The following is an 11,867-nucleotide window of genomic DNA, read 5'->3' on the forward strand; positions in this document are numbered from 1 at the left end:
CAGACACCTAAGAAAAAGCTGGATGCTGAGGACACCCATCACCCAGACCTAGTTTAGCCACGTTTCCGCCTTGCCCGTAACGAGTTGAAGGCATCTGTGCAAAGGTTCTCACTCCCCCTCCCCAGCTGTCAAAGGGGAGTAATTTTGACCTTATTAGATGAGGTTGTGAAGATTAGTCAGTATTAGCGAAATGCTCTGAAGATGAGCAGTACTGATTACATAAGGACTAAATAGAACCTGTTAGATTCTCCTTCTCAAGAGGCTACAGCACAGCAGCGCTAATTAGCAGAGTAAGCCCAGCAAGCCATCGTCACCACCACCACCTGCACCGCGCTCGTACCGCGCTGCACAGCCGCCTGCGACATCTGCACGGAGCAACAGCACAAATTCTTTAGCACCAAAGCTGTAAGATTGCACATTTCTTTTAAAGAAGGTGAAAACACAAAAATATGCACCATGACATAGGCTACCCTTCTCATTTCAGGCTGCTGCCCATCTTGCACTTCAAAGGAAACTGCTGCAAGCTGGGATAGACCCAGCTGGATATTTTATGCTCGCCCGTGCCAGAAACAAGGGTAACTGCAAAAGTTGTCCTTGATTGCTTGCAGGGTGCAAGTTTGGACATAGAAACTTCTCTGTTCAAAGAAACTAGAAAATGGAAAGCCTCAAGTCTTCACCATTGCCTCAGTGCTGGAAGAACTTCCTCAGCACAGTCCAGTTTCAGCCCACGCTCCTCTGCCCTTGGTTGAGGAACGACGTAAGGCCGCCCGGTCCAGATACCACAGTACAGCTACTGCAGACACAAGGGAGCAGTAAAAACACTTTTCCAGCTTTTTTCTTCTCCAGCGTGCATTCACCAATGCTTGACAGAAGCAGCGTTAGGCAGAAGACTCCACAGACCCAAAGCAGATTGCCTCAAAAGCCTTCCCTGTTGTGGAGTTCATCAGGCAGGGATAAACTTTGCTATGCATAGAAACAAGAACATGAAAAAGAAGGATCCCATATCCACTTTCTGCCTGCAGTCCATCCTCCACTTGCCAAGCTGCACCTGCTCCACCGCCTTCCTCGTCCTCAGCATTTCCATGCACGGGAGGCTGGGAGATGGGCAGCTCGGTCTCTTGGGCTCAGGATACTGAGAGGTTTCTCAGCATTCACGCAGCAAGACAAGGAGTTGGACGGGAGCGCAAGCAAGGCAGGAATCATTTCCAGAACAGCACATTTTAAATCCACGCAAGTCAACGTGAATTTAACTTGAGTTATGGTAGTCAAATTTTGCTCATTCCCTCAACAGGAAAAGGATCTTTGCACTTTCACCTTTGGCAATGATCATCCCTTAAGAATAAGGCTGGGCCCTATTAAGTGTATATCAGATTTTTTCTAGCTTGGGCCAGAGAACTTATTTCCTTCATGACTTACCTTTTAATCCGTGCAACATTTATCACAATCCCCCAGAAGCCTCCGAAGGATCAAGGCAGCTGCCAGATAAGGGTGTAGAAATTCATCAATTCCAGGCAAGCAGCAGTTTGCTAGATACCAATTTCTTGCTTCTGTACCTAACACAGGGCTTCCAAGATTGCCCACCAGCCCATTTTAGGGCTCTCACGTGAAGAACCTAACCCATACTTATACTTAAGTCAGTATAAGGAAGCACGAGGCTGCCCCAGCCTCTATTAGACTCCAACTGCTAGAAGGTGCCGTCCTGAGAAGCCAACTGCAATCTCTGTGCAGCAAAGGACAAGTAGTTCACTGATCACGCTTGACTACACATTTCATTAAAACTGCAAGACTATTGCACATGACTGGTCTTTTCATCTTATTAGCAGAGAAAGGCTTGGATGAGTGGAATAATTTACATTTCTTACTGGATGAGCCAGCAACAGGAAAAAGGAAACAACCTATGTTGATGAATTCAATTCTTCAGCTATTACAGAAAATGCAAGAGCAGCACATGCTCCTCAGCACCAAGTACATGAGGTCTTGGAAGTTCCCATTGCAAATCATCCAGAGCACCTGCACATGCCTTTAAGCCCGCCTGAAAAGCCTCACCCCTGGAAGGTCGGGCCTTGATTATCCCAGGACTATCAAGTTGGACATTTCCTCATCTGTCCCCTTTAAAGCCTTAGCAGCTGGCACACCTCAAGCACCAATGCAGCAGCTATTTCAGGCTTTAGATTGATCACCAGTACACATGCGGCCACTATTTTACAAAAAAATTGAGTAAATGTGGTTCTTGAGGTTTCTGGTATCCTACAACTTCTACCTTTTGATGTCGACCGTATGACATCATGTCCATGATGCGATGCCAAAGACTCTGGCCATGCAACAAGTCATCTACCACCTCATGATTAGGCAATGAAGGATACTACCAAACAGATGCATATTGCCCCAAGTTCCAGAGAAGATAATTTTCTGAATCCTCAGCAACTTTGTTATCAGCTAAACTACCCTCGTTCCAGTGTTGCAGGTTCTTGTGAAGGAAATCTACTGCACAGCCCCAGCTCAGTCTGGTTCTGAAATGAAAGCGTGTACTGGTTTTCCAGAACAAGCACTCTGGCTTTGCTGAATTTCAGTGATCTATTGTGTGTGGCCATCATCCAGCTACAGAAGCTGTATTCGGCACAAGGTATCAAAATTCCGGTAACAAACAAGCTTTCAGAAACTTTTGGAAATATCCCAAATGGAGGAAAAAAGGCAACTTTTTTGCCAAGAAGCTAGTTGATCTCATGGTGACCAAAGAAAATATTAAGTTTTTCTACATACACTGTTAATTGAGGGGTTTAGACAATCTTCTATATAGTATGAGGGAACCACTGTACAAGAAATGAAGAGATGAGACATGCTGAATTTGTATCTTTTAGCACAGACCAAAATGCACAAGCTAATCCTGGTTGCAAAAACATTGCAAGTTTCCCTTCCATTTTACTCCTGCCGGAAATCAAGTTTTCAAATGGACACAAAAATGCATGAGAAACACTTCATTTAATTAACTGTTCCCCAAATCAGCTTTGTTTGTTTTTGTTGTTGTTTGGGGGTTTGTTTCATTTTTAAATATAAAGTAGGTCAACTGCACATTTTTTTAAATATATAGTTGAAGTAGTTTGTTTCCAGACTTAAGAGATTAAGGCTTGTTAAGCCTCTAGTCCAAAAGCCGAGCAAAAACTTGCAACTGGTTAGGGGACGCTGCCAGAGCTGCACTGAGACCCTGACATTGCAAACAGCCAGGTGCCAGGAGACCGCTCACCTCTACCAGTGCTGTCCAGATGCAGAAGTACAGAAATGCATGATAAACAATCCACATCAATTTGTTCAGGACGTGTAATTTATTTTAAATGACATTTTTGTATTCTTAGCAAGTCTATGCTTGTGACCTGGATAAATCCACACTCCATCCTGAAAGCGTTTCTAGTTGCAAGTCCATGTGAACAGTTTGTAGCGCGGATGTATACCGGCCCATTACTTGGGACAGATCTGCGTACCCTTTATTCTGTAACTCTCAGTTACAGAGGAAGAATACAGTGTGGGTTGTCTGACTGAAAACCCAAGCCTTCCCTTCCAAATCAAAGGTGTCACTTGTGCCACCTTCCCATGAACGGGCACAAAGCGCAGCTGAGCTATTCAGCCAGCCTGGAGTTCTAGTAGCAAAAATGGTTCTGATTGCTCACAAACAACTTCCCAAGCAATAGTCAAACAATCCATTTGCTCCAAGGATCTCACACCTCCTCTTAAGGTCAGCAGGTGAACATTTTTCACTGCAAAAAGTTTTTATGGAGTAATCAACAAAAAATTATAAACAGAACATTTAAGGTTTGCAGCTATTTTATTTACAAGTATACATTTAACACAAAGAAACACTGATATCCAAGCCTAGTTAATAGTAGTGTAACAATATGCATCATTTTGATGATTATTCTACCCAACAAACTACACTGAAAAATTAATGCCAGTAAAATTCTTGGTCATAATATTAAGAAATACAATATATAAATTGAAAATATGATTGCTTAAAATTTGAAAATGGAAGTGAAGCCATTTGCACAGGAGTCAGAGTTTAACATAATCTGAAGGGAAAGGCTCCAAACCAACTGTTTATCTTTCAGGTTAACAGAAGAAAAAAAAATAAAAAAAAAAGAAGCATAGTTTATCCTTAAAGATAATGGGGCAGTTTTGCTTCTTCAGGTAGAATGTATTCCCAGTGTTTTCAGGTTTTGCAGTGGAATTACATTACTGAGCATGAAGACTTCCCTTGTGAAGCTGCCCCATCGATTTTTTCTGCCTCCAAAATTATCCTCTTAAAAACATCAACGGCAGTCTGCAAAGAGAGAGTACAAGATTAGTAGGTAAGAAGGAATCGCCCACTTACTAAAAAATAATAATAAAAAATGTTAGCAGTTTTACTGGCTATACTAACAGATAAATGCACGTCCAACGCTTATTCCAAAATCAAAGAGGGAAAAGATGGTAATTTCAGTTTTGAACACAACCTTTTGGAAGAAAAGTGTAACCCCCTTCTCCACAGCAATCCTCAACTATTTTCTCTATCACTGCAGGGAGGGCAAGTTTAAACTGAGCCATACTCACAACAGAGCTAATAACTGTAATTTGGCTTTATCTTAAATAGTAAGCTTGTGCTGAGTAACTGACAGCATTGAATATTTTGATGCTGTGCTGCTCCAGAGGATAAACCAATTCATTCCCTCTAAGTAATCTTTAAGATTCCAAGTAATTACAGAAGGCAGCAGATTTTTCAGCTCTGAACACTGCCTTTGCACAGCCCAGTATGAGGGTTACTTTAATATTCCTGATTTTCTCATCTTACCTATAGGTAAGACCAGTATTATACACGGTGCAGGAACGCGAGGGGAAAACACGAGCCAAACTAGCCTCTGTCTAATATTAAGCAGTATGCTTTGATAAAGTCCTGAGAGAAAGCGGTTTTATATTTTAAACAGCTTGAACTATAGGATAGCCATCGCTAACGTGGTCAGGCTCACACAAACATCCTAGCTTACTGTATGGAACATACAGGATTATAACAGAGTCTTCTGCAAAATCGCGAGCCACACGAGCACTACGGATCCCTTTGCTCCTTCAGAGGGAAGGCAGCAAGTACTCTGAGAGGAGGAGTCATTTCTTCTGCTATTGACTCCACTTGGTCTACACCGAGTCTCCTCCCTCCACACGGAGCATAAAGCAGTCTGGTGAAAAAGGCTCTCCCTTCCTCAAGCTGCAGGTGATGAAACAGCGCATGGGCTCAGAAGGGCGATGCTTCCCCAGGCACACACATACTAGTGAGTACCAGTTAAAGATCTTGGGATGGAAAGACACAATTTCCCATGAAAATAAGTTTAACTGAATCAGAGATACTAAGAAAGGATATCAGACCACTTGAGTGATTCAGGAGATTTTGCAGAAGAATTTGATTAAGTATAGCTTGGTTTCGGTGGGGACTTGTTTGTTTTTAAAGATAATGAAAGATGGGGAGAATAAGCTGCCTGGGACAACATCATGAATGCTACTTGTAAATATCTTACGTTATTAATCTGGTATTTTCAGGATTCACTCAGTTTTAAGGGTTTCAAAATTGTACACTAGCCTCCATCAGAACATGCAGAAACTACAACTGCAACATGCAACATCTGAGATTGCCTAGAAGTAATTTAAGAATAGATCTATCCTACAGTCAAGGACAATTCTAAAGTGCTTTTCTTCTCTATGGTATTTTCAAGCTGAAGATTCACCGTATGATCAGTACTTCAGCATGTGAATCTTTAACTTGGAAATGGTCTCCTGATCATCTCAGACGTACCACTTCAAGTTTATCTAACCTCTAGCCATCCGTTTCATGAATTCCAAGCATACGCTCCGTAAGAAGGAAAGTACATTCATTACATAAAAGCAGTCACATTATGAAAGAGGATAAAAAGGGGGTTTTGCTGGTTTTAATCAGCAGGCTGAAGAGCACCCTGTGATTTATGACTATGTGTTCTGACCTGACAGATGTTTTTCCGCCTCCACAAGGTATAATTCTTAATTGGATCACTTCCAAATTAATCCCATTGACTAAAGCAGCCCCACAACAATCTTAAAGCAATCTTAACAAGATTAGACTGAATTTTGAAGTTTCCCATATTTATACTGTTTGTGCACAGTACTACCTCTGGAACCATTTAAAATACTTTATCACTGGAAATAGAGTATTCCTCTGTATAATGAAGTTTCCCTGCAATCCCAACTGACTCTGACAGCAGTGGCTCATTAGTCCAGTACTATACAGCACATTTCCTGGGCAAATTAGTCTCTAGGAGAACCGTGGTCAAGACTGCAATTGCTATCAAACTGGTGCCACTAATGAAGACTTTCCCTTAATCAAAACTTGGTGATATACTGATTTATACATATACTGCACCAATGTTTCCTTACTTAGAGTTGACATTTTCAATAGTTCCATTTTAATGCACAAGTTCTTATGCCCCCGCTTCAAAGCGCCCATTAAAAAAACTCCACAATTTATTCTGTCAACCAAGAAGCTGTACATTCTCTGTCAAAAGCGTGCTGTTTGAAATAGTAAGATGTAGGAGTTCACAGGGCTTGTTAATTCATTTCACAGAAAATATGTATTCACTGAGAAGGTTTAATCACTGTCCTACAGTTAACGCTTAGGAATTTGTAATTCAGCCCAAATACGCAGAAGTATTTTAGAATGAGCTTTTAAACAATGCAGGAAGCTGTGTTTTTGTGACAAGGAATAAAGAACACAGCCAGACTTCATGCGCATCTGTCTCCATATGGTCCAATTATAGAATGTGGGTCGCACCTAGCCTACAGAAAGCCATCTGGCTTTCTTCTACCTTTCTCCCCTGAGGAAACAAAATCGATGTCAGCCTGGGCAACGCATGCTGCCTAGAGAGCTTAGCACCATGCAAGAGACACCAGAGGCTCAACTGCTTCTGCAGATGTGCCCCTTGGTGTGAGCAGGACAGACAGCGCAGGAGGTGCAATTCTCTCTGCACAAGCCGGGAGTCAGGAACACGATGCCAGGAAGGTGCAAATACACAAATCCAGCCCACAGTGTCCAGAGTCAGCTCGTCCTTTGGTATGCTATATTTTTCAAGCATGCAACTGTTTTGTTATTTCAAAGAGGAAACTCTTAGCTGCTCATACTACTAATTTATCTTGGCACAGAACTGGGCAAAGGAACTTAAACGATAGTCAGGTAAGGAAGAGAGGTTTTCTCCCCCCCATCCTTTGCTAGTCCAAACATATTCTCCCAGGTAAACATTTCAGACCTCTGGAGGGGAGGCTAAGATCCCAAACCTCTCTGAAGCAGGTACAGAGCACTGCATCGTCTGAGCTTGACAAGGAAGTTACTCTAGAAAAAGAAGCAATGCCCAAGCAATTGCCTTTTAAGAGAGCTCTGTTTTGGCGAGAACCAGATTTTTTGCTACTTCCTTGCCCCTTCTAAAACAAATTTATCTAATGAATTTTGCGTAACTGGATGAAAACAATTTGGCTGCTCGTTACTCCCTAAATTGTTCCAGTAAAAGTTGGCTCCCAGCTTCAACGGGGTTTAAGACCAGTTTGGATTCTGGTTCTATTTCAAACAGTTACCACTTTATTGTACTGGGATTAAGATGAAGTACTATACTATGGCTTAGGTGAAACAAAGTAGGGAATTCCACAGGAAAGGCTTGAAGCTCCTGAAGTTAGCCAAAGCAGTTCAACATACCTGGTAATAATTAAGCAGCTTGAGAAGATATGACAATAATAGCCCAGCAGTAATCTAAAAGAGGTCTCTTCCATTAAGTCTCAGAATTGCCTTCTCAAAGCCCAGGGATTTCCCTAGATGACTGATATGTTGCTGATAAGCAGGCTCCTCCAAAAGTCTTACCAGGTCACCCTTGTCTGGAGGAGCTGATACATAGCCCCAAATATATTTGACCTTGGGAACTCTTACCAGCTGCTACCATTTATCCTCACTGCAGCTTTGATCTTTGCCTCTCTCGCTTTCCATCTATTCAAAGTCACACTATTTCTAGAATGTGGTACCTTTTGGTAACTCCTGGCAGAATAGGACTAGTTTGCTGAAGTTAATCTATAGAACTATTTCAGTTGCCCAATATAGTAGGGCTATGCTCCTAGGACTCTCACAGATGCTCCAAAAAGGATTTTTTTTTTTTTTTTCCTGTGGCCAAAGCAGGAAGGAAGAATCAATGCTCTTCCACCCCCTTTTAGGGGTAAAGGAGCCTTTGCTGTGAGAACCTGTTACAGGGAATACCTTCTCTGGTTTCAGCAGTTCCTTGCAAACAGAGCTGTTATAAAGGATAAACCACATAGCTGATTGAGTTTGGTCTAACCCCTGTAGCAAGGAAACCTACTCTCCTTGCTGCTGTGAAGAACATCACGTACCAAACCAATTTCAGACCAGCATACTAGAAATTACCATACTTCAGCTCCACATCCACCAAATACAGATGGCTAGGTTTCAGAGAGAAAGGATTAACAGACTTCCCCCCCCCAGCCGGGAAGGTTTGAGCTCTCTGTTGAAGTTCTTAAGCTCTAAATTCCCAATCCAGTCCAGCTCATCCCTTTAAGCATCGAATTAGCTTTCTGTAAAGCAAACAGAATCTAAAGCAGTTTTGGAAGGAGTTTAGACTTAATCTTGATAGGCAAGTTACATTTGCTGTACCAAGCCAGTACAGGGGAAGATTTCGATGAACCTCCAAGAAAAAAGTGCTGACAGACTTCTTTTTCCAGTAACGTTGACTTATAAAAGGTGAACATTCAGTATCAGGAGAATGACAACATGCCTTGTTACTAAGTTCAAAATAAACCCTTTTTCTCTCCAAACCAGAGACAGTTTCAGAGTAAGAGAAGATACATAGACGTCTATCAAGACAGGGCATCAGCTGTTTTGATCCTGTCAAATTAAGATTTGGAGGGAAAAAACCACGAGTTCAGAAGTGTTCCTGGTCTAAGTCATAGGAAGGGATGCTACAACGCCTGGTGTCTCCTGTTCCCCCCAGCACCTCACAGCTCTAGACTCCACACTTTGCTCTCAAAGCTCAATCTTCCACCTCTTCAGAGGTGAGCATTCCTCCGCAACCGTTTGCAAAAAGGCTAAGGCAGCCGCCCCAGTTTTGGGCTCCTTCACACTTTCTTCCGTACACCCCAAGCCTCCCAAGGAAGCATGCCAGACAGCCTGAAAGACGGTCACATACTGTGGGCATCCATCTCAGAAGTGACATATGATCTCCCAAACTTCTGAAGCCAGACAAATTTACCAAGTGTATTATGTAAGAAACATGAAGGAGGAATTAGTGTTCAAGCACTTGTTTCTAACAACCTGCATCGGACTCCAGAGGGAAAGAATCTACAGCGACCTGCGATCACTATTCTGAAGGATCCTGCTGAGGAAGACCCGGTAAGAACAACTTTGACAGCAAAAATGAATACAACTTCTGATTTTTTGTGGGATTTGTACAGGACTGTACAGAATTTTGAATATTTGACATACAATTGCCATTCTGATTTCCCTGAAGGCTACAAAGTTTGCTATATAAATTTCAGCTGGCAGCATAACTTGATGCAGACAGTCTGAGACTAAGAAACAGACAGAAATATATGGCAGTCAATAGGCCTTTGTTAGTGCAGCAATTTAATATGCAAGACCTGCCAAGCATCATCTAAAGCCTGTAGCTTTTTTGCATAAATATACCCAATTTTTTTTTCTTGAACCAAGAATATAAACTTCAGAAAAGTTATCAGTAAGATATTCTGCTAGATATGAATTGCTACACTATTACACATTGCGAACATATGCCAAAAGAAAAAGAATACAGGCAATAGTTTTGCCGAATCCACAAGTATTAAGTTGTTTAAAATAAGGCAAGGGGGAAAAAAATCAGATGCTTTTAATGGGTTTATTCTTTACACTGTCAATTTAGTTTCCTTGGGCATGCATTTGAAGCTCTCCAGCATACAGAGAAGATACTGAGAAATTTCATGCTCTCATCATGCCCAATTTTGACAAGGGTAATGCAAGTCTTAGCCAGAAACAGTAGTACTGATCAACTAACTCCGTATTCCATACCTGGAGAAAAAAAAAAATCCAAGTTTTTCTTCCAGGGAAAATCCAACTTTACTCAAGTAACTTGTAGAATTGTTGACAACAGACATCGGACAAAAGCTATTTGTTTTGATTTTAGGAACAGGGGAGAGGGAAAGACAGGCTGCTTAAACAGGTCCTGTCCTAGCTATAGGATTGCCCTTTTGATTGTGCTGATGTTATCAAGGAGGCCAAGGATGTGATATGCTAGGTTAAATATGAGACAATGTAAGTGTTTCTTCTGCATAAGGACTCATTTGTTTAAAACTAGCCTGACAATGTCCTTTTGACCTTATCATATGTCTATATGTTCAAAAAGCAAAAGCTTTGACGCTGTTGAGACCTATAGAGAAAAAAAATAGAAAAGAAAAAAAAAAAAAAGAGAGAGGAAAAAAAGACACACCCCCACCCCCCCTAAATCTGCAGCAGTTATCCACTGCTTCAAGCCCAAACTAGGAGGCTCTTGTAGCTTAGATACAGAAGGTGTCAAAACAATGACAAAGTATTCTTAACAGCCACAGGAACAAATTCAAATACCAGAATGTATTTAGGAGGCATTTTAAAGAAAGTTAGTTAGAACAACCAAGAATAAGATGTTACTTAACATGTAATTAAACACTTCCATTCTGTGATAGGAAACCAACAAGTGTAAATGTGTGCGGGTTATATTGGGTCAGATTGTGCAACTTTACTGCAGCTGTATCACAGTAGTGTCTGACAGCCTCAGCTGTATTCTAACATTTTTCTGTTGGTTTTTGTTTTTTTCTTTTTTCATGGACTCACAAACGATTATTCCCCACATTAGAGATACCAAGCCTTGCCTAGCACCTTAAAACACGAGGTTCATCCCCATATACCAACTCACTCCTCTGCAACTGCAATGACCTCCTATTTAAGATAACTGCAGATCACAGACCCTGTTCCACCCACCACGCAGATTCGAGTTTTAGTTTGTCACTAACTGTTCTCCTATGTTCAGTGAAGCTTAACTTTCAGTTCTTCACTTCCATTTACAGTTGCATGGAAAAACTTGTATACATAAACCTGAATGCACAGTCATTTTGCTTCCAACCATCTACACAAAATATCTGTAGAGTACATGCAAATAGTTTAGCTTCCTTTTTTAAGTGAAACTATGAGTCATTCCATTACATTGCTATTTGAATAAAGTGAATCTTAAATCCGTTACCTGATTTTCTTTAGCAGAAGATTCCAAGAAAGCTGCATTCCAGGATTCTGCTAAAGCTTTCCCTTCTTCATAGCTGATCACCCTGACCAAAGGAAAAAAAAGTATGTTTCTTTATAACTTGCAAAAGAATTGGAATATGATACGTCAGGAAAGTCCTCAGGGTACTGAAGCACATAAATGCATGTAATAGGAATGTCTTGTGAAGTCTGATCCAGAGCATTTGCTTTTGGCTGCTGTCAAATAAGTGTATTTGTACTGGGCCAGGTAAAACTGCTATGTGACCCAGAAGAGCAATTGTCCCAAAGTATTGCTTTGTTTTTATAATCTGTAATATAATCTGGTATTTTACAGTTGTGAAAAATACACTTCTGTTACTTGTTTTGAGAAAGGGGGAGGGGGGGAAGTGTTAAATGACCGTCCCTGGAACCTTATAGCAAAAGTCAACATTACAACAAAAGTTCATGGCTCCTAGTTCACATTCTGGACACAATTCCTTCGCCAGTACCTTTTTTTAACCTACAATTTGATTTTAGTTACGGAAAGCCAAGAACAAAACTAGCGCATTGAAGCCAC

General features: G+C 41.2%; 1 protein-coding gene across 1 annotated transcript in view; it reads right to left on the minus strand.

Moving 5' to 3' along the window:
* Positions 1-3,803: 3,803 nt before the first annotated feature.
* The window catches only part of RHEB (Ras homolog enriched in brain), a gene marked incomplete at its 5' end in the record, with an annotated part of 23,474 nt that continues 15,410 nt past the window's right edge, over positions 3,804-11,867 (minus strand). The window contains 2 exons of the mRNA XM_009587981.1: positions 3,804-4,309; positions 11,295-11,376. Of these exons, the coding sequence (XP_009586276.1) occupies positions 4,217-4,309; positions 11,295-11,376 (175 nt within the window). The remainder of the gene's footprint in view (positions 4,310-11,294; positions 11,377-11,867) is intronic.

Source organism: Fulmarus glacialis, unplaced genomic scaffold, assembly GCF_000690835.1.
Source record: "Fulmarus glacialis isolate BGI_N327 unplaced genomic scaffold, ASM69083v1 scaffold22951, whole genome shotgun sequence".
Taxonomy (NCBI): domain Eukaryota; kingdom Metazoa; phylum Chordata; class Aves; order Procellariiformes; family Procellariidae; genus Fulmarus; species Fulmarus glacialis.